The sequence below is a fragment of the Oenanthe melanoleuca genome, chromosome 3, assembly GCF_029582105.1.
Source record: "Oenanthe melanoleuca isolate GR-GAL-2019-014 chromosome 3, OMel1.0, whole genome shotgun sequence".
Taxonomy (NCBI): domain Eukaryota; kingdom Metazoa; phylum Chordata; class Aves; order Passeriformes; family Muscicapidae; genus Oenanthe; species Oenanthe melanoleuca.
The window spans coordinates 39,753,520-39,777,829 of record NC_079336.1 but is presented as its reverse complement, the minus strand read 5'-3'; the positions used below and the strand labels follow the sequence as shown (position 1 = coordinate 39,777,829).

Genomic DNA, 24,310 nt, shown 5'->3' with positions numbered 1-24,310 from the left:
GTGATATTTTCTGGCATATTACAAATTATCATAAGAAATTATCCTATGACTCCAGGACATGTTTCACACAGAAATGAAATGCTACTTTAATGAGGAAAGAAAACACGCAAATAATAGAAATCAGAAGCCAATGTGAGTATTTTAAACAGTAAAAACACACATGAAAGGTATGTTACAGGCACTTAATAGTTAAAGAGTCATGGATGCCCTATCATAACACAGAATAACTGGAAGAAGTTGGAATGTATTTTTAAATATTAAATAATGCAAATCAGTAGCTTTATTTAAAGAGACAGTTGTTATGGACTTCCAACATAGCTTAATAAATTCAATTAATAATGATTACTGGAAATTCAGAGAAGAGAGTTTCAGCATAGAATAGTAATTCTTTATCTGCAAGGTAAATAAATATCAAAGATAAAAATGCACTCAAAAGAGATGACTTTCAAATAGCTAAACAGAAAAATGGGAAAAGAGATAATTTATAAAAAAAATTCAAAAGCTGAAAATACAAACAGATAAGGAAAATAAAACTGTAATACAACAGCAGCATTTATGTTCTTTTATTTTATCTTATTTTACAGAGAGAACAAGAAAAAGTGAATTATGTCTTATATTTTTAGGATACTAAGTAAAAAAAAAAAAAAAGCCAAGATAATAGAAAAACATTAAAATGGGGTTAGTGAAAATCAGTAGTCATTCAGCTTACCATCTATCTATATTCTACTTCCACTAATAAAATGAGGAAGCCATGAAGCAGATATGGTGCTTTAAAGAGCACTGATAATCCACAAATGTCATTGTTGAGCCCATTTAAGGATGATGAAAAGAGAAACTCCTTCCTTCCTTCCTTCCTTCCTTCCTTCCTTCCTTCCTTCCTTCCTTCCTTCCTTCCTTCCTTCCTTCCTTCCTTCCTTCCTTCCTTCCTTCCTTCCTTCCTTCCTTCCTTCCTTCCTTCCCCCAGAGATTCTCTAATTGCCTATTAACACCAAAACTTCTGAAATTTGCACTAATAAAAGAGCCATGGCTAAATTTTTTTTTGCATTGTATCAAAAATCTCAACTGTCTGACCTTTTCCATGAAAATTAAAAGGATAAAGAGGGAAGAGATGCTCTGTAGCCTTTCCTTATGAGTCTCTATATGGTAGGTTTTCCTGTAAGTATGAAGGAAAAAGGCAGAGTCCAAACAATGTGATGAAATGGCAATTGAAATGGAAGAAAGAAAAAAGAAAGAGGTGGAAGAAAATAAAATTTCACTGACTCAAAAAAGGAAGGAACCAAGCATCTACACAAGTTATTAGAAGGTTTTTGTCACTTCTGCATAATAATATAAAGGGTTTGGTTATAGGTGTTCAAGACCATAAGGACCTTAATTTAAAATAAGAGAAAGAAACCAACATGTTATTAGAGGGAAAATCACTCTAAATATTTAAACCAATTATACAAACATCTACTCTGTTATTAAAAGCTACTACTATTATTTTTATAAATCTATTTTATACGTATTTATTTCAAAAAAATTGATATTGATTTTGAAAAATTAAAAATATACTGAAGTAAAAGCCATTATGTCTAAAGTTAACTCAAACTAAATAATTCTTTCTAAATGCTAAGCTCTGTAAAATTCCTCCAAGCTGAAAATCCTATTCTTAGAGACAAAGTTCTGATTTTCATATGATCAAAGAGCAATCATGATCTAAAAATTGGACCTTTTCTGTAATTATTTATGAATCATAAAAGACCTGCAAGCCTTGAAGTCTATTTGTAATGCATAATTTGGTTCTGTACAAGAATCACTCAAAGAACCCCTCAAAAAGTTATTTTTAATCATGTATATATAATAACAAATATTTCCCAGTGGATTCTTCATTCATAGCTCTGTTCAAGTATAAAACAGAAATTTTTTCCAGTTTTGGAACACAATTTTAAGAAGTATTTTAGGTAATTTTTGATCTGTAAAGTAGGATGTCTAATTTTCTAAAAATAAAATTATATCTTTTCATTCTCTCTGTGCTAGCTATATTGGACTATAACTTGCATGCTTAAACCATACATGACATGCAGTATAATACAGTGACACTTAGTACTTAAGAACAACCTGAAATTCTCCACAACTTTTGATTAAGTTCAAAACACATTCATATCTGTCCTTTCATAAATGTTTTGAACCAAAGGCAGCACATCAGTTTAAAGAATACTTTTTTAATGAAGAATTCATCCATAAAGAATGGAGATACCTGGAACTTAGCTCCTCCTCTCACAATGTCTAACACTCATATCTTGAACTAATGTGAGAAGAGTGTAAAATACTCAATGAAAAATTGTGGCAGAGAAATCAGAGCTCTTAAGTGGAGAAATTAAATTCAAAATTTATTCATAGAGAAATGTCATCTGTATTTGTGGCCCTAGGAAATATTTGTCTTACATTTGCAACTCTGGAGACCAGTGTCTTTCTCGCAAGAAAAATTCATTGACAGTTTTCAAAGGGAAGTTGTCATTGTGCTGATTTTCACTGTCAGTATTTACCACAAATTCAAAAAGGAGCTACTTGCTGCTTGGAGACTGACATAAGAATACAGATGTGAACTCTAAGTAAAACAGTCAAAGAAAGAAGAAACACAAGCAAACTATGGGAAAGGAGACTGAAAGCAGAGCCTGATGAAAATACTTCAGTCTCAGGTCATATTATAAAATTTAAATCCTGAGGCTGACCTGATATGCCAAGCTCAACTCAGATAGTATTATCACTACTTCATTTAGAATTTTCAGCCCCAGCAATCGTGCAAAGTGACTAGTACTGATTCAAACGGTTTATTGAAATCTTATATTTTATTTGTTACTTTTAATCTTTCTGTAAATGGTGCATTTTCCTTTCTACTTATAATATACCAAAATTATCAATTTCATTTATTCTTGGATTATGAATATTACATATTACCCTTGGAAACATATATACAACAGCACAGTGACCTTTCTCTCTGAACTTAACTGACAGATAAAACAAACAGATAAAAATAACTTCTAAAACTATTTTTCAATAGATTTAAGTGCTATGCAACTTTAAGAAACATCTTTTTCTGTAGTCTATTTTAATTAGAAACTCTTGTTGATAAAAATAGAATAATTTCCCCTTTCAAAGATAAAGAAATTGAGTTTTTTTAATTACTTTATAGGAAAGAAAACTTTTATGACAATTTTAAAATATTCACTGAGAGAAAAGACTGGAAAGCAAATGAAGCATGTGAACCCTAATCATATAGAAACACCCAATTTGGTGTCTGTCTTGAGTTCTTCACTAAATTCTTGTGTCTCACTTTTGAGATCTGAAGTGTTGCTTGCTAGTAAAATACACCAATAACATGCATATAAATAAAGGGCACAGGTGTATAAATAAATTGTTTGTATCCAAATAGATTGCAAAGTAAGAAATTATAAAACCAGAGAAAAATGTAAAGCAAACATTTTAACAAGTGAAAAACTGAGAGACTATTTAAGTCTGGATTAAGAAGTTGGACTACATCTTCCATGTGTACTAACAGGCTCCAAACTTTTCTGACTCCTAAGTAAAAAATAATTTGAATAGAATGAAAATAAATAAAAATAAATATTAATCTATGTTGTATATTATTTATGGGAAGAAAAGAATAACTGTTTCATTCTATGTTATCAAGAAGAAAGATGTAGAAAGCTACTGTCTCACACACTTTACTTCTGCAACTTGTTCAAATGCATTTTATTTCAAGATTATCCTAGTGTAAAACTTAGGAGGCCATACTTGTGCTTTTTAAAGAATGCTTTAAGGCTGAATAATAAAAGATGTATAAAAATGTGATTTTTATTTGCTTCTGATTAAATACTTCCACAACATCTACTTTAATCTTGGAAAATTAGCTCCAGATGAGGATGTAACCTAACAAGCATCAAATCTAATAGCTGAACAGACCTATGCACTTATTCATGTGTAAAAGTGCACATTTATATAGATGGACAGGGAGTCCAGCTCCAAATAACTTTGCTTTCCATTTGTGTGTACTAGGTATAATAAATACACACATTTAAGGATAACATAACTATAATACTCCCACACATTCTTAAAAGTGTGAAGCCAGGCATAATCAACATCTGTTGCAACATCAATACCAGATTATCATTTACTAGAAAAGCATGAAGAACAACCCTACTAGTAAATATGAATATTTTGATTAGCACATGTTCTGCCCATCTGCTGAAATCTTAAGGCAAATTGAAACAAGATAAGTAAATATTTTTTCAAGCTATTCATGAAGTTTTTGCCATCATTAAGAGGTTCCACTTGAATTAACTACAGTCTTCTATTTTAAATGACAGTGATGTGCAGAATATGTTTCATCTCAATCTTTGACCTCATGTATATAGAAAAAATGGTGTCAAGAAATTCACCCAAATAAATGCAGAAAGGAACAATGACATAATTCTTAAATTTATGAAAATAGTTCTAAGTGACTGAATTCATCTGGCATGAGCAACTGAGAAAGCACATTTTGAAGAACTAGAAGTAATGCCTCCCTTAATCACTTACAGTTGATTGTAATGGTATCTGCCGTGACATTGTGGTGTTTCATCAATATATGTTGACATTTTTGTCTTACTACTTGCACTTCATTGTTAAAATTACAAGAAAGATGAACAATAAATGATGCGTGTTTACACTACACACACAGAAATTTCTCTAAGACAAAATCTCAGATCCACTAACAGAAAAGGATGCCTGACTTGTATTGCTGTTATAAAACAAAATTTTGTTATAAAACCACATACATTTGTTCTCAGAAATAAATTCTGAATACTATCTATTTCATATTTTGACTTAGACATATGCTATGGAGGAGCTAAACCAAAAGAAACACTGCCTATGGGCAAAAGTGAAATGCCTTATTTCACAAATTCTAGACTAAAGAAATAATGAATACCAATCTACTTGCATTAATTGGTAAAACATCTGCATTTTAAAAACAGTAGCATTCAAATGAATTTATCATAGAAGTCTTACAATTTTTATAGAAAGTTTTGAGATCTAAATGCATATTGAAAGCTTTTAAAAGTTAACTTACATGATCAATCAGTTCACGAACCATTCCATTCCACTGTCCGCTGGCATCTTCTTGGGCTCCATATTTTCCATCTTCCACCAGCCTAATCTCATAGGAAAATCCAAGGATAGTAGACAGCTCCCTGAGGAGGTCAATGCAATAACCTTCAAAACGATCATTTCCATACAAGGGTTTGTCAGACTTCTTGAACATAACATATGGCTCTTCCTGTAAGAATTAAGAAGACAAAATAGATAATGGATGCCCCCTCATCTCTCTTCTCATTTTAGCCTTAAGTAGTAGACACTCAGGTGCACATATATACATATATGTATATGTATATGTATATGTATATGTATATGTATATGTATATGTATATGTGTATGTGTATATGTGTATATGTATATTTATATGTGTATATGTATATTTATATGTGTATATATATACACCCTTGACATTACTCCCTGTACAAAGGAATAATAATGAAAACATAAATCCTTTTAGCTTTGGCTATGTGTGTCTAAAGTCTTCATATATTTTCAAAGATTCTCTTGGTCATTTTTTTCTAAACACTATAGACATGTCTTCAAGGAACACATATACATACTAAATATAAATGTGCTCCTTAACTGATTGCATAATACAGTCATATAAAATGTTTTGTTTGGGTGGACAATGCAAGCCTTTTGAAATGCAGAAACAATGTGCTTTGGCAACTGAAAAAATACTCGTTTAAACTCCAAACAGCAATCAAATATTTTAAGTATTAAATTTTACGCTTTTATTCATTTAAATATTTAAACTGCTTTCTCAATGCTTTATTAGGCAAAGTGTAAAAAACCTACAGGGGAAGAAAGAAGTCAGTGAAAGCACCTACTCGTCTATTGCCTCAAGTCACTTGCAAGACTGCAGCAAAACCTGAAAACTTTTACTCAAAAAGTAAATTCTATGATAGATATTCCATGCAAATGGAATTAAATTTCTTTAAGCATGTATCTTCAAGTGTTTAAATCCAATTATAATGTTTTGGGTTTTTTTTACATTAAGGGTTGTGCAAACAGACAGCAGAAAAATTAAAATTATTAGAATAGTAATAATTATAGGAAGAAAATTTATATTTAGCAAAACAGTATTTTTTACATCTGTTCCGCAGTATAGGATTGCCTTTCTCAAATAGAAAATTAAAGAGAAAAATACCAAAAAAAAAGAAAAAAAGGTAGTTTTCCACTACAATATGGAACCAATATTCAGGCTGTGTTTGACAGGTTCAATGTTCAACTCTGTCTTTGTTCAATTTTGGGAGAGATTTTTTTCATTTTTTCATAATTAAAAAGAAAAAGAACCAAGTAAGGTAAGACAAATAACAGTATATACAATCACTGCAACCAACACAAGACTCAGTGACTAATCAGATAAACTCTTCAGGGCAACTTTAAAAAATTCTTCCAGTCCTAAATCTCCACATCAGCACTCAGCAGGGTTAAAGGCACCTTATTCCACAGGCACTTGGCAGCTTTAATAAGTCAACACTCCTAATATAATCATCTGCCTTGAGTTTTCCCGTGATTTAAGCATTACAATCACATAAAACCAGAATTTTAGTACAGAAGATTTTACCCAAAAAAAAAATAAAAAGGAGAATGCAGGGAAGAATCTTGTTGTTAAAGGAAATGTTATATACTCCTATTGAAAATAGTAAGGTTGCAGCCATATTTTGAAAAAATTCATCACTGATCTTCATACAATTAGCAAAGAACAAACATGAAATAAATTGTCCAGCCAAACTGCTAAGATGTTTTGACAGAAATATCTCAAACAACAGATAAACAAATGACTCCAGAAGAGCTCTTCAAGATGTAGCACTGACAAGAACAAAGACCTAGCAGAAAACATGAAAGTTGAAAGCAATTTAAATGACAAGGATCACTGAATAAAGCTTGAGAAGCAGAGACAGTATCAGAGCAAAAACTACGTGAAAATGGTTGTTAATAAACTTTGGAAATTGATATTCAATATCTCAAAGAAAACAGCTGCAAGGAAAACAATCTTTTCAGGAAAAATAACAATTCCTTAAAGAAAGCACACCACAGGCCAAGCAGAAGCTATGCTAAGACAAAACACAATGTGCTTTTTTGTTCTGAGGTAACAGCAATTTTCTTCCAGTTAACTAGTAGGGTTAGGATTTTTGCCAAATCTGTGTTATAACACAGGAATATTTTCACTACTGCTGAGCAGAGTTTACACAGTGTCACGACCTGTTCTGTAGGCATGAATGAATCCCAGTGCAGCTTGGAATGCTCATGCACACTGATCCAAGACATTTGCTCTCAAGAGTTGTTCAGATATTTACAGTCTCACAAATATCCCATTCTCTGGAATTTTTTCAAGACTCTTGACAACATTTTTGTCTCTGTCTTCCATTCCAAACAATCCTGAGTAATCGGGGACAGAATTTAAATATGTGCAGTATCAGGAGTATTTATAATTCTCAATTCTCTTTTACTTGATTAGTACAGTAGGATTTTCTTCACTGAACAATTCAGGTCATTGATACATATTTTTCTATCAGATCATTATAGAAATCCTCAGTCATTTTATCTGTTCCGCTGATGCTTTTCTATATTTTATTAAAGAAAAGTAAAAAATCTTGCAACCCTTTCTGAAATTCTTAGCTCCAACTCCATACTCATTTATATTCTTTACTCTGGCCAGTTTGGATAAGGGCTGCAACATTATCTCTATTATTATTTAATGATTCTCAACTTTTGCTGAGAAGACTGATCAATAAGTTATTAATACTCTCTTAATGCTTTTCCAATGCTACATTAAGTAATTTCTTACTAATACATGCTAGTTCTTCTTATAATCTTCTACTGTACAAAACATTTGTTTTTTCTCTTCAGACCTTTTCCTTACTATGTAAAGTGATTTTTAATTTAACTTAAGCAGGGTTGGTGTTGGCAGCTTCATCTCTGATATCTCTTATTAATCCCAATGTTTTCTCTAGTTTGCTTTTTCCTCAAGTAATACACATTCTAAATAATGAACATGGTATTCAGGTATTCTGGGCAAGTGCATGCAAAGGGCTCTACAAGCTTTATTTGCTCAAGCTTTGAATTTATAGAATGGGCTGATGTAAAACTGCTTGCTAAACATGGTCTCAGGAATGTCTCTATGAGTTAAATGTGCAACCACCTTTGCTTCTTGGCAGATTATCACTCCCACCAAAATCTTTCACTAGGACAATTATCACTGGTTAGATAGACAGAGTTTTTAAACTGATTGATACATAGATTGGCAGATGGTTTATACTTTCTTTAACACTGTTCATAATTTTTTTTCCTTCAGTTCCTGAAAACATGACCCTTGAATATTACTAGACCACATCACAAAATGAATATTCTAAATGTTCTAAACAGTTTCAGTTGAAATTAAGTCTTTCAACTGGACACATCTCCCCAGGAGAACACCTTCCATTAGCAGTTCTATTATTGCTTGGAATAACATAAGTAGCTTGAAACAGGAGTCCCTGAATAAACACTGACTACAGACTCCAGAATGAATGCTCAGGAAGACACAACCTTTCCAGAAAACATTGCTATTCTAAATTAACAATAGGTCAGCTTGTTTTAAACTTTTAAGATCAAAGTAATGATTTAATGGCTCACAAGATAAAAATATCTTCAGTGAAGAGAGATACAGAGGAGCCCCATCCCAAGCCAGATAAGTACTAAAAGTGAGAATCTGGATAAACTTGTAAACACAAAAAATCATTTTTCTGAGAAAATTTACAGAAAAGTAAACTTAGCTAAAATACTCCAAATAAAGATATATCTACAAGGAACAGTGGAATCACAGGGGGATTAAAAACTATATCTGCAAATAGAAGATAAATCTTTGAAAAGTAATTAATATTGTAACTTTACAGACTGGTTTGAGTTTTAAACATGTACAGCTAATGCTTGAATGAAAGTACATTTATTCTACAAAACAATTTTCTGCAACTTTCTCTTTTTCTTTTCAGATCTGAACAATAAATATTTACTTGAATTATTACTGTGAGTTATATTTCAACTACAAAGATATTATTAGAAATTCTAAGTTTTATTTTCAAGTTCTTTTATTTTTATTAATATTAATCAAACATAGATTTTTTTCCTTCATAATTTCAACACAGAATAACCTATTTTTAAAGGCTCTAGAATTTATTCCTATTGGTATTGAGAAAAGCAAAACAAAGCACCAAAAAAAAAAAAAAAAAAAAAAACTAAAAACAACAAAAAAGTCCTAATGATGAAAAGAGGAGAATTTTTGAAAATTTGCCACTATTAAAACAAAGATGTTACTTATTAGATTCGGTTCACCAGAAGGTGGGATACTGGAGTATTCAAAGAATGACATATCTTCTTAACATTTACATCAGATTTAAAGAGTACTCAATAGGTTTTCACAGTCAGCAGTCAAAATTCTAGTGGGAGAGGTGAAGCAATCCACTAGTTACTATCAATCAAAACAATTCATGGGTGACCCATCTTCATAAAGATGGCAGGTAAATTTTTTATTTTAATTTTAATATTCTTTTGTATGTAATAATTTAAAATTTGGCCATTGAAAACTCCTTCTTGGGTATCCAAGAGAAGAGGGAGAGAAATTATGCAGCACTCATTTGAGAAAGCAGCACATATCAAAATCCAATGTGGGAATACTATACTTTGAACTAAGTAAATTGTTTTAAAAATTATAAAAAATGTTACTCTTAATTCCTTCTAATTCTATTCCGATTTCAAACCAATTTTTTTAAGGGAAGTATGATAAAAAAGATAATATCATTTTTCAAATGCAGACTAACATAAAAACTACTAAGTCTGAGAACATCACATACCTTTCATAACTTTCACACATTCCTTGGAAAAATTTAACTTGACAACTGTGAACTTTTCAGAGCTTTCATGGAAGCAGATACAGAAAAGTACATAAAAGCTACACAGGAAAGGACACAAGCACCATTTCAGCAGAACAGGGCAAAAGAACTAGTATGATAATATGTCCAGGCTGGTATGAAATTAGCATGAAAAGAGCCTAAGTACCATGAACATAGCTTTATAAACATGGAAATTTAATTCCAAAGCTAAAACCCTTTCAAATTGAAAGTAGACTATATAAAAGAACAAAAATGCTTAGATACCTAAATCGAAATTCTAAAGAGAAGAAATGTTTCAGAGTTCTGGTAGGAGTCAATTTAGGAGAATCAAATAATAAGAAATCCTGAATGCTGAATTTGAAAATTTGTTTTTTTGTAGGGTTTTTATTTGCTTTGTTTTTTCTAATTTCAGAATATTCATAAAGTAGACTTTTTAAATTAAAAAGAAATTCTGAAGTTTCAATGCAGATGGTTTTAAAGTAAAACAAAGAAATAGTATCAAAAAGATTGATATATCCAAAGCTATGGTCATAAAATATAAAACCAGCATATTTATTATTTTTCAAATGTTTCTTCCCCTTCCCTGACTGTCCTCAGGGACAGTGGACATGTTCAGTTGGTATTTGGGCTGCTATGGGATCAGAACTTGGAAACCAGACACGTTTCTTCACAAAAACTGCATGTAGGTGGGCTTCAAACACAGGATGAAGTCCTGACAACCCCTGTCCATTTCCAGAACAGAGCACCAAACTGTTGGGAAACCAAGGAATAAGCTTTTATCTCACTACCTGTAAAATACATTATGAAGAATTCAATAGAAAAAGGAGCACATAGTTCTGTCCTTACTTAAAGTAGATTTATTAATGAATCACATTTTATATTTTATTGTTTTTCCCATCAATATATTTTATTCTTCTAGAGACAGCCACCACTGAAAATGCAGGGTGTATTCACAGCTGTAAAGATCTTAATGACTGCAAAATATAGAAGGAAAAAGATATTGCTCTGAATTTCAGAAACAGAATTTAAAATAAAAGAAAGACTGTGATATTTAAATGAAAAGTGAACACCAAAGCAAACTACAGAGAAAAATGATTAAGGCTCCACAGCTGGCAGTATACTATAGACTATTGTAGGGAATTCTTAAAGTGAAAAATACATCATAGAAAAATCATATGAACAGCTTAAATGATAGAATTGCCTTTTCTTTTTTCATTTAAGCAAGATTTTGCAGACTCAAGAAAGAAGAGAAAAGGAAGCTGATGATGAAGTAGGTATATTTCTAGGAGATTTAGCATTTTATATTGTTCCCTTGCAGTGCTATAAAATGAATATTCAGTAATATGCTTTCTGTCCAACAGAAATGTATTTTTAAACATAAAGGAGATAGAGCTACCAAATTAAGCTAGTACATGTGTTTCTGTACCAAAAATGCTTTGGGTCCTTTCTACTAATCCAAGTAAAGCTCTTCCAATTTGTCCCACTTCTTCTGAGCACCATTCTTCATAGCTGAAAAGAGTAGCTGCAATTACCAAAACTTTTACTAAACAATAACTGAAGTGAAAAAGGCAGCTACAAGTAAGCAACTTGTAACATCAATTTAAAGTTTTTTTTAATAATTGCATTATTTAGATACCTGCAAAGAAGATGGATATTTCTAATGGCCACTAACCAAAAGTTAACTCCTAAGAGAAAGTGCATCATTGATTACAGAAAGCAGCTTTTCTCTTAAATCTTGGAAGTCTTCTTTTGCAAGCTTTACCAGATTAAAATCAGTGCTATTGACAGCACTGCTCTTTACATTCATGCAATTTACCATTTCTTGAGCTAATTATTTCAACCAAAATCTTGCTAGTGTCACTATATAAAAGCAATATGATACTTAGAATATATTAAATCAAACCTCATCAACAGGCAGATGTTAAAACACAAACGAACTTGAAACACCCTAAGTTATTGAGTGTTTCTTATGCAATCTTGCAGGGATTGATCCTTGGTGCAGTATTGTTACCACTGATCTGGAATCAAGAATACAATGATGACTATTGAAGAGTGCAAATACAAAGGCTGGTTCTTTACTGTCTTTTGCAGAGACAGGACCATATTCTGTAAAGCAGTAATTCTAGCAGCAATTCGGTTCACATGAATTAAAGTTACATATCAGTGAAAAGCATCAAGAAAAATCCTAGGCAGGATATATGGGTACAAAGAAACAGCAGTATAGAGAGTACGGGAGGTCAATTGGAATTAATAATAAAATTTACTTGATAATGCAGTAGTTTTTACATGTAGGAAACTTGTGAAAGTCAGTGGGAAGAAAATTGACAGATTAATAATCTAGAATATATTGTTTTACTGTAAGAGAATGTATGACATTCATTTCCATTTCATTTAAAAAAGAAACAAGCAATCATAAATTTATAAACTAAATTATATATGTACACTAAAACTATAGTGTACCATTACTATAATCAAGAGGAAGTTGTGGTAAATCTTAACTGGTCTTATTATAACAAGAAATGATATCTGAAAGTGAGTCAGACTTGTTCCGTTTTATATATCTGGTGTATATTTTTCAATTAGTGAAATAAAAGAAACTAAGGATTTCAGAAGATTTTCTATCACTTGTAAAAAGACATAAGCAATGAAAAAGTTACACACTGGATGAAATTATATTACTTATGTTACATAAGAGGTTAAAAGCACACTGGCATTTGTGACTATGCACCTGTAAAAGCTCATTCTAGTTTGAAATGTCATATGTTAGTAGGTAAAAGCTTCTTGATAAAGTATACTACTACCAGGGAGCAGATTCCTTTTAATATCTGCAAATTAATGATAATGGTGGCAGAAGACAAGCACAGCAGACAAACTTCTAGAAAGTTTTAAATATTCATTGAAATCAAAATTACTATATAAAAATTATTGCAAGGAAATTAATGAATACTTATTTTTACATAAATAAATGTATTTAATTATAAGTAAAAAATACCTCATTCTCTGCTGTAAAGTGCCAACAGTGAAAATAAAAAAGATGTTAGGCAAGTTGTTTCTTCTGGTCTAGTTCAAAGGACAAATCAATTAAATAGCTGTATGACTAAAAATTTAATCTCAACAATTGAGTAATAACAATGCTAAATAAATGTTAAATACTTTGTACTTCCCTTTGAGGTGTTAGAATAGCAAACAAAAACAATAAATCTTTTGCTGGCTAAAGTCATCAGGCTAACCAACAAAACACATTTTAAAACCAATTATCTTTTGTCCTCTCGTATGGCACTGAAAAAAGTGGCTTTGTGAAGAAGAAAACATTTTAGTCAATAATAAGAAAAGTTAAATTACTGTTCAATTAACATCACTATAAAATTGGGATAACTTGCTCATGATTAAGGTAAGAGTAAACAACCACGACTAGCTTATCAACTGGAGTTCATTCATGACGCCACAAATTCTGAATAATTTTAGGTAAATATTAATGGTAATGCACACTGAAGACTGTTCACTGCTATTGCAATTAGTGTGTCACATTCTATCAGTTTTTCTGCATAGCTGCATTTCAGGAAAAGTAAATGCAATTGCTCACCAAGATGGTAGTGACAATTAAAGAGCGATTGGACAGGGAATCTGTGATGTTTGCTGGTTTTCCTTTCTGATTCTCTGTCATGTTAAGGCCGCTCAACGGATCCCAAGTTCCAACCTATAAAACAGTAAAATACTGTGTAAATTGCCCATTGGTTGCATTTCAGCATCTAGAAAAGAACACTTCAAGGAAAAACAGATTGTTTCATGGGAAAAAAAAAAGATTCCTAAGAGTTATTATTAAACTTTGTTCCATTTTACTCTGTCATTATATTTAAAGTCTGTTTATATAAAACATGATTAACCTCCCCATGATTAATACACCAAATTATGTTTTGTGAAGTGTGACATTAGGTGTAAAAATTAAAGAATAAAAAATAAAGAATATCTAAAGATACTCTTAATACTTAATTTTCCATTTCTCAACATTAACCACATCGGAAGATAATTTAATAGGCAGAAATTCATTTGCAGGGCAGAGAGCATTGTCTCTACAAAAGAATTTACCCTTTTCTGTGATCAGGGAGAACAGCAGGACAAAACATGTTTTTGGGAAAAAGTAATGGAGAAGACAGAAACATGTTAAGTACAATAAATAAATCTTCAACACATGGGTATTTTGACATTTTATACTTTGAAATAAAGTCTATAGGATTTTTAACTAAATAGGAACATCCAAAGTTATGCTTCAAGGTTCAGGTCAAGGACAGACTTACATACTAAGTAGTAAGAAATGAGGCTTATCTGTAATTTATCTGCATTTTCATCCCTATACAGTTAAAATGGTAAATATAACTATCTTTTTTAGAGATCAGTTTGTATTACTCCATTGTCTAAAAAACCCCACAAATATGTCATACTTTGGTTTTAAAAGGATTTTAAACATAATTTCAAACAGTAAGTAACATCTATAATACATGGTAAAGATATTTTAAAACTAAAACTAGAAAAAAACTAAAAATTTCTGTAAGGATTCATTGTAAATATCTATATCTATGTATATAAACACATACTATTTTAAAAATTATATTTTCAACTGAGTCCTGAGAGACTGTATGCTTTTAAATGATTTGTTGCCACAGGGTTGTAAAGTAAATTTAGGATGCAGTGTGGTGTGGATGAAAAGAGTTCCATTTCTAAAACTGAGACTACAGCAGAGTATGAATCATTGGATACTGTAATAAAGAAAAGAAAAATTTGATCTCTTTTTCTACAATTTTCTGTTCCACAGCAATCAGTATTTTGTCTGTCTTCCTTGCTTAACACTCAGTTCCAAGAAGTCACTCTTTTGAACTTGGCCATTCAATACCTCATAAACTGATCAAAGAATCATGAAGGGAAAAAAGAATATGTGTGTCTCAGAAATTCAACTGGAAAATAACATCTAACACAACATTTCAAAGTACTGAAATTAAGCCCTGCTACCAAAAAACCTCTCCTTCATTTACTGTTTTAATACAATTTGATTTGGTGAATTGAAAGGCTTTCAGAAAACACATAATGTTCAGCCTTGCAGCTTGGCCACAATCAAGAAATTTTAAAAGGGTTGCTAAAATTTAATTGCAGTGTTCTGCTAATTATGACAATCACAGTGTTTGCTTTACTTCAAAGACCAAAGTGGAGTAGAATAACAAGGAATGACAAAGACCAGAACTTGAGCCTGTCACTGCACAACTGAAGCTGAACTAATCTCCTCTATGAGATATAACTCCAGGTACACAAGTAGCACAAAAATCTCTGAGGAAACACCATCATCTTATATCAGTTTCAAATCCTAAATTCATTAAATCATTTGCTTTGGTCAAATTTGTATTTATAATTCAAATTTATATTGGCAAAAGATAAGACATTGCTGACTAAAATACTTCCTCTCCTACTTTTTATTATAGTCACAACAACAAGCTAAAGAATATCAACTGTTAGAATTTGGATGTTTTCTAACTACAGACTTAATCTACTGCAAACATGCAATTATCCACAGCATTTCTTAAAATGCAATAGTTTCTTTGAAAGAAACCTCTGTCTTGATAAATTGATGCATTATATTCCTAAATTAGGTTCATTGTACTTTTACTGCTTCTTTTGTTAGCCAAAAATCTAAGAAACTGACCAGAAGTTAGAGGTTCAAAATTAGACTTTCTTTGGATTATCTTAGTTGATGAGTTCAAATACAACAATTTGCACCACAGCTTCTTATATATTAGTGATATGTTTAGCTCCCAAGTCACACAAATGTGTTTTCAAAGCTGCTCCTTACAGAAAATTTGTGTAAAAACAATGCAGCAAAATAATTATTTTCTATTTGTTTCAGCACAGTGCTTTAGTTTTTAAGTAGCTTTTTGAACTTAATAAAATTGCCAATGTGATTTTACTAGAAAAGTTTAAATGCCAAAAAAGTAGAAAAAGTGCATCAAGGCAGTCTATAACTGAAATTCAAACAAGCTACAATTTAATTTATTGCATGACATTTATTTTAAACTTACAAATTTTCCTAAAATTTGAAACAGGTGTTTATATATATATATACTTTAGAAAAAATGTTCACATAGTAAATATATTGTAAATATTGACTATATTGTCAAGCCCTCAATCTCCTATTTGTCTTTCCAATTCCCCTAAATGACTAAATTATTCTGAAGCAACCATCCAATCTGAATATTTTAACACCTATTATCCAAAGAATAGGACCCAAACCAGTTGTACCCATGAACATACTCTCCACAGTGAGACAAAGAAAAATGAAAGATAGAATTGGCTCAGGCAAGAATTAGCTTATTTAAGTTGAAACACTTCCAAGAGCTACATTCATCACTGAAGATCACAGAGTATTCAACAGGGTAATTGCCATGGTCCTCAAGGACATGGAATACAATTTCCCAAATTCATGTGAATGGTTAAAAACTTGCATCCAAGCTTCCACATATTTGACTTCCAGGTTGTATTTTGACTACCAGGTTACTGAAGTCCCTCGAAGCCAGATCTTCCCAAGTAGATGGACAGAATCACTTTGCAATCTGCAGGCTAAGGAGACCTTGACTCTGTATAAGAGCTGCTTAGCAATTGCTGAAACATTCCTGTGTTATCAATGCAGTTTTCAGCTCAAATCCAACAGCCCCATACAAGCTGATACAGAGGAATTTAACTCTGTCCTAGCCAAAACCAGAAAAATATTTCACCATCCCCCCGAAAAAAGCAGCACTGTAAACTCACCAAAGTTCAAACTTGCTGAGTTTACATATGCTCTAGAGCACTTTACTGAGATTTAGTCTCATGAGATGCTAGTCAAAAAGATTCAGTAGCTTTCTTACTTCAGCATGTTTGAAAAGTGATTTATCTTCATGAATAGATAAGTATACTTTCAAGTATTATTCTTTTTGATTTTTCTTCAAAGTTCTCCTGAGAAAATTACCATTATTTTTTCTCTAAGTCAATCAAAACTGTTAATACGACTTACTGTGAAGTGCCACAAGCATTGTACTAGGAAGGATCACTGCCTTTCTGCAGTGCTATCCACTGACTAAGCAGCCAGAACCAGAGCCATGCTCAACTCTCAAAGAGTTGTCAAATCCATCTATACCTTCTTTATTTAATTTTATGGAGCAGTTAGCAGTAGGGGTGATTACATGAAGGAAATAATTATGTTCCATTAGGAATAATAATGTTTTTTCATATTTCTGTATTTCCCATTTGCAGATTGCTTAATTTATTTTACTTTCTTCAGTAATATTAATATTCATGCCTTCTATGCCAAATAAAACATTAATAACAATACTTCAATACTACTGGATCTCACAGATTTACTGTCTTTCTTTCTTTCATTATTTCTTTTCCTCTCTTGCAAAACCTGTTGTTTATGTTATTCTCTTTTTTTAATCCAGGTGATTATTAAAGATACAAAATAAAACAAGATCATATATTGATATGTTAGACAATGAATTATAACTAATTTTGGGTCATTTATGTTCATCCTACGTGAAGATTTCTGAGCAAGGCTTCAAGCTAGTTGTAACGTCTCTTATTCAGGATATGTGATTCTTCTTCAGTCACTAATTCTCATATCAAAAGTGGCATTAAATTCAGGTATTTTTTATCTCCTTGAAGTATAAAATGATTTTCCTCAAAATTCAGCCTCAGTGTAAAGATTGTCTGACTGCAATTTAAATTATAATTTATTATGCTGAAGTGTCACAATTTTGGATTTTCACTGTGCTTAATCATGAATAGTTTCTGTCTGTCCAAAGTGACTCTAATAATTTTTTTTGGTGTATTATATTAGCAGCACTCCAATCATCTCTTAATCTTGTCATTTTCATCTTACAAGGAGCTATCACTTTTGGCAGACATGAAATTTTATTTGGAAACACATACTTCTTATTGACTGATGCCTGATTATCACCTCTCATTCTAGAGTTTCAGGAACAAGTATTTTATGTAAAATCTGGTATTGCACATAGCCTTTTTTTAAATCAGTGAGGAATCGTTCTGTTTTCACTGACCTCAGCAGTCATTGAACTTATGTGTTTTAGGTCATTTCCCAGTTACACTGATTATACTAACCAAGTAATTTCTCTAGGACATATTTTTATATAATTGGAGTTTTAAAAAATGCATCTTCTAGCAATTCTTCACTATAAATCTTTTTTTCTTCCTTCCATTAATATTTTTCTCCTTATAGATTGCAACTGAAATTGTTGAGTTAAACTGTTGTGCTTGACTAAAGAAATATTTCCCCCTAATTTTGAAAGAGGTTAGAAGAAATAATAACAGTTTACAGTATGGATACATGACATATATATTTTGGTGCACAGAATTATTATATCCCCACCTCTTCTCATCCCAAAAGTGGGAGGATGTACAGAAAAAAAAGGAAAAAAAAACTGATCAGGAACACTTACAAATAGACTGATATGTCTGACAAGATGTTTTGGGAAGAGCATTTAAAACATACCAGATAAGGACAAAGGTTAAAAAAGGCTCCTGAAGGAAAAAGAAAATAATGCGAAAGGGCATGGGAAGAGATTAATAGGTACAAGGGAGAGGGATTAGATGGAAAGGAAAAGAGGCAGGGAGGGTTGGGAGAGAGAGACTAAGGAACAGGAAAGGAAGGAAGGAAGGAAGGAAGGAAGGAAGGAAGGAAGGAAGGAAGGAAGGAAGGAAGGAAGGAAGGAAGGAAGGAAGGAAGGAAGGAAGGAAGGAAGGAAGGAAGGAAGGAAGGAAGGAAGGAGTAGCAGAAAGAAGGGAAGAAAGAGTATGATGTAGAGAGATGGAGTGCACATGTGGAGGGAGGTAGGGGACTGAGAGAAGGATGACTCATCACAGCTTTAACAGAATTAAATCTTGGAGGAAAAAATCCCAAATTTGCGGCAGCTCTTTTTGATAAAAGAACTAGCTAAAATGTACTCTTTCTACTAGGAAGTGTCCTGCTCCAAAAATTTAATCATTCACTCTGGATTCAACAATAAGGTTTGTGATCTTTCAGAATAATGAAATTCAAAGAGAAATATTTCTCTGTGGACACTGATTTATCTTTTTCAGTAAAATATGCCATATGTTTCATAGGTTTAGTGAGAAATTCAGTCAACTGTGCATACACTTGAATTTTCCTTTTCCTAATCTCATCTCCTTATACCCTAGAGAAACTGCTCTGGTTTTGCTCATATACAGTAACTGATTCTTTCTGCTCCTTCCAAAGGTTGTCTACGCTTTTTGGTGAAAAAATCATATTAACACTTCCACTTACCACATGACCAAAATAAGCCATGAAGATAGCAGAAGTATCTTCCTTTTCTATGAAAATCTTTATATACAACTCAAGCACATACTATTTTTTTTTAAATATCCATGTGTTTCAACAATTACTTTGGGTATTGTCTCTTACTTAACTTTCAATATAACTGTTTCCCAAGTTCCTTTTTTCTATTACTTGTTTTAGAGAACTACTCTATTTCCTGTTGAATTTTATTGTCTTCTATATTTCTCTGTAGACCTTTTTTGCTCTCTCTGTGTATTTTCTCTGATGTATATATCTCCTAGTGTATTGTCAACTGAAATTTTATTTTCCAGAAACCTTGTGTTGCTTTGTGGTTCCCAAATGCCACCTAAAGTTCTTAAAGCCATCCTAAATTACAGACTTCCTTCCCTCATTTTCAACAGTTGTCACTTACATGGAAACTCTTCAGTCCATGCTGACTTATTTAACTATAACCATGTCATCAATTCTTCCATTTCTGTTTCCAGTAAGAGGAGCAGGTTGCCTTATAAACAGTGCACTATACATATATTTGTACATAATACTAATTTATTTTTCAAGCCTAATCATTACTATATACTTTTCCCCTCCTAAGTTGCAAGAGGTCACTTAATGGGAAACTTCATAGGAGAAATCTAATATCAGTGTACTGCTGAACATTTTAAAATATTGTTTAGTTCTTGAATCACACGTTTTCCACTGGACAACAAAAACATTATTATATATGTAACCGTTTCAAGACAAGCTCATGGTTTCTGAGCTTTTACAAATCTCCCCAATAGGGAAAATTAATATTCCCCAGCTAGTCTTGTGAGACAAAATTTTGGGAAAATGTGTTGTTTATGCTAGCTTTTACATTCACTGATTTACAGAAGAAAGGAAATACAACCCTGCAGTATCGTCCCTTCCCTTAATTTCTGTTTTTATTTGTGCATACAATCATCACCTTGGGGCAATAATTGATAGAACTTTATCTGAAGATTAAGGAAAACATAGTTCTTACAGAATACTGAGCACCAGATCTAAATACAAACCACAAGGCAGATGCCAGTTGCAAAATCTTTTCCTGCTGATCACAACATGAGACACTGAAGCTTCCTGCAATTGTCTCTTCATGGCAGGGTGGCCAGAGGGAAGATGATCTGATTTCAGACCATGATGGTGTCATATAGGCAGGCCAAATGTCTGTACATGCTTCCTGAGCTTTTAAGTTCAAATATAGGCAATGTTAGGCTACATGGAAAGAGCATTTCCCACTTCTTTGGTCTCTCCCTCCACCTCTCTACAAGAAATCCTGATGTCAGAGGACAGCTAACCCAGTCAGGATATAAATTCTTAAATTTTCAGTACCATTTATAGAGATATTGAGTTGAGAACAGGTATACTCTTTCACATAACACATGTAATGCTATTGTAAATGTTTTAGGGGGCGAGTTTTGTTTTGTTTCCCGTCTCCTTGGAGGCAAATGTCTTACACACCTTTTCAAGACCTTCTTCCTTGAGGCTGATGACATCCAAATCAAAATCTGTCCTTAAGCCATTAGTTTTGTTGAAAGTTATCCTGCCTGTGAGGCCTTCCCAGTGGGCCTATGGAGAAAGAAAAAACAATTTCTAGAAATAAATACTTTTTCCTCTTTTTTTTTTTTTTTTCCCAGAAAGGACAAGCTACTCCTGCCAAAATGGGATCATTAGTTATTCATTTTATGTAAATAATTTACCGTATGGCTGATTTTTTTTTTTTTAATATTTTGTATTTATTTTTTGCAAATGAAATCAAACTTTCTTTCAGTCTTCGCAGACAATTTTTTAACTCTCATGTCAGGCAATAGACTCTTCTACTGAAGAAGATAAAAGGCTGTTTTGTTTTCATTCCTTCATCATTCTTGCATTCATTTTCCCTTCTGCTTTCCTACATACCTACCCATCTCCAGTCCCCAGGCTTCAATGCTGGACTTTATTAGTTTTCTCAGGAAATTTCATTCAAATAAAGGCTTACTTTTATAAGACGCTGATTCCCCTGAAACCACACTGAGACAGCAAAAATTGAGGTCAATGAGCCAGCCTTACTGAGCTTATTCCTCACTTTTAATAAAGTGCAACGGCCTCTTTTTTTAATAACTTAAAATCTACCCTAGTTCTGAAACTACACAATGTAGGAGAGGAAATGTGGGAAATAAAATTATCATCCTGGAAGGAACCAATATTGAAAAAGAAAATGCATTCCATTGCAAATAATTCTCCTCATCATAATACTTTGCATATCTAGATTGAGAAACACTGTATTAGGAGTTAGTGTATGAGAGATTTGAATAGTCTATGGTGCTCGCCTTTATCACCTTAAATCTCCTAGTTTTGCTATCACTATCTGTCAGTATCTAAACAGCATCTTGGGGGGTCAAGGAGACATATAGTAATTCACTTGATTGATAAAAATTGTTAAAAAACTTAATTTAAACTAGGAAGTAAAATTAATTCCCAGCCCCTTTAAACTTATGCCAATATTTAGTAGATTAATTTCTCATGATCGGTCTATGGTTTTATTCTATGGTTTAGAGTTTCAGGTGTTTGGGTTTTTATGCCACAAATGCACCATAAAGACCCAATTACCTACAAACATAAGTTTTATTCAGAATGCAGTTATTTCAACTTTCCACATAAATTTTTTGGTCTAAGAAATACTTCAGGAAAACCCACTTTCAAATAAAAATGCTGTCTTGCTTGTTAAACTCCTTATAAATAGCAAGATGAGAGATGACCACCTACCAAGAAAATAAATAAATAGAAAGGCAGAAGCCAAACTGAGCGAAAGCAAAAGAAAGAAGGAATTGTGAGGAAGCCAAGCAGGGGGGCAGGACCCTTTTTGAGCGGCTTACCTCCTTGATGAGACTCATGAAGCGGGTCCCGAAGCGCCAGGGCTTGTGGCGGTTGCACTGCAGCGAGCTGACCGTCATCTGCGGGAACTGCTGGACGGCCACCGACACCACATGGACCGCGTCGTACATCAGCGCCGCGTCCGTCTGCAACGAGAGGCAGCGGAGCCTCAGCGCCGAGCGGGCTCGGGACAGCCAGCTCAGACACGGGAACAACTAATTAGAGCCGCTCATTCCGCTGGAGGGACAAATGGCCCGGCTGCCTGTGCAAAATGCAGCCGTGCTGCCAAGTCGCGCATGAGTTATGTCAGGGTCTTCTGTCAGTCTCAGCATTAAAAGGGCTCAGATAGCAACTTTTCAGCTAGCATCTGATAACTCAAAAGCAGCGCATCAGGGAGCCATATAAATCACTCCGCGCGTTGGTTGTTTTCTTGAGTGATGCAAAAGGAAAAAGGAAACAAGCCGACAAAACTTTTGCTATAAAGGAAAGTGTACAGGTTCGGGAATGCTTTTTGTTTTGAAATCACAGATAAGATTCCATCCCAACATTATTCATTAATAATTTTTAATGTGCATCAGTTCAAATCCCTATGGCAGAACTAATCAGTATCTTCAATAAATCAGAGGTAGATGAGAATTTAATCAAAATGCACATTAAATTTAATAGTTTTCATGTCCCACCCTAAATAAATAGACAGTGTTTGCTGTGTTGTGTTAGCAAGGGACACAGACAGTCTCTCAGCACACACTGTCAGGCTGTACAAGAAAGTGATATCTCTCTCATGTTTTCCTTGATAAACAGGGGCCTGATAAGCCTCTGAACCAAAAGCACAAGAGGACCTGAGATTCAGCTGGTGGAAATGAGTGCCATGCCATCTGCTCAGCATACCTTAGAGAAAAAGGACCTATTTCCCCTTCCCATTCACATAATTAGTGAGCTGTGAAATTAGTTCTTTAATGGATAGGAAACCTGGAGATTATTGCTCTTGTCACAATACAATACAATACAATACAATACAATACAATACAATACAATACAGAATGAGCTTATATAGTGCCTTTCATGCAAAGGCATCCTGAGGCTCTTTACAATAAAACTAAACATAAAAATGCAAAAATATTCTACCATTATAGTGCATAAGCTACTGTTAAAGAGAAAAATATACACTCACATTGAAATGGCTCTCCCAAGGAGAGATTTCTGAATTCAAACAGAAATAATTTTAAAATAGCCAATATAAGAGGTTTCAATGATCTCAGGCTCCAAGCAGTTTATGCAGCGGCTCCAAATCAGTCAGAAAATATTTTTGCTGCCAAATTGTTCATTATCTTCAAGGCATTAAAGTGCTTTTAAGGCAAGCTGATATTTGACAAGGAGGCAGTGAAACACCAAAAAGTTGGAACGACATGCTGAGTAAGCGTCATGCAAAGTTTAATATTCTAGAAGCAAGACTTGGCAGTAGTTGAAGTCTAGACAACAGCTTTTTAAATAAACTACACAATAAGTACAACACATAAATCTGGCTCAGAAATGCAAACTGGTTTTTTTAAATCAGTTTGACTTCCAAATCTGTAGTCCTTCTACCAATGAAGGAAAATTGAAATTTCTATGAGACTTTAGCAAAATAACCCACAAAGAAGTTATCAGAAATTCAACAGCAGCACCAACTGATTAATTAGATGCAAATTTGAAAGCAGAACTGTTAAGACTCATCAGTAGGAATCAAACGGACATTATACCCAATGCAGAACAAAATAGCTTTCTGTCAAATTCTCTAAGATACTGAAGTAGAAATCTGTAGCATGACAAAAACACCCAAAGGTGTCAAAGGCACATGATAAGCTCCAGCAGATATACATTGTGAGGCACTGGAACAGGTTGCTCAGAGATTTTGTGGATGTTCCCATTGCTGCACGTGCTCAAGGCTGGTTTCAATGGAGCACTGAGCAACCTGGTCCATGGCAGACAGGGCTAGGTTTAGATGACCTTTAAGGTTCATTCCAACCCCTTACCATTCTGATTCTGAAAACACATTCACTAAGTCTATTTATTAAAGACAAAGCAGATGAGGAAGAAAATGCCATAGTGTCATATCCACAACTCTATTGACAGGCCCTGTCCT

At 33.0% G+C, this 24,310-nt stretch overlaps 1 protein-coding gene across 2 annotated transcripts in view; it reads right to left on the bottom strand.

The window, feature by feature from the left end:
- The window catches only part of GRIK2 (glutamate ionotropic receptor kainate type subunit 2), a 356,624-nt gene that overhangs the window by 146,079 nt on the left and 186,235 nt on the right, over window positions 1–24,310 (bottom strand). For both annotated transcript variants that reach the window (XM_056488408.1, XM_056488407.1), the window contains 4 exons: window positions 22,191–22,334; window positions 20,797–20,904; window positions 13,573–13,686; window positions 5,090–5,296 (listed from right to left, as the gene is read on the bottom strand). In XM_056488408.1, coding sequence (XP_056344383.1) covers window positions 5,090–5,296; window positions 13,573–13,686; window positions 20,797–20,904; window positions 22,191–22,334 — 573 coding nt within the window. The remainder of the gene's footprint in view (window positions 1–5,089; window positions 5,297–13,572; window positions 13,687–20,796; window positions 20,905–22,190; window positions 22,335–24,310) is intronic.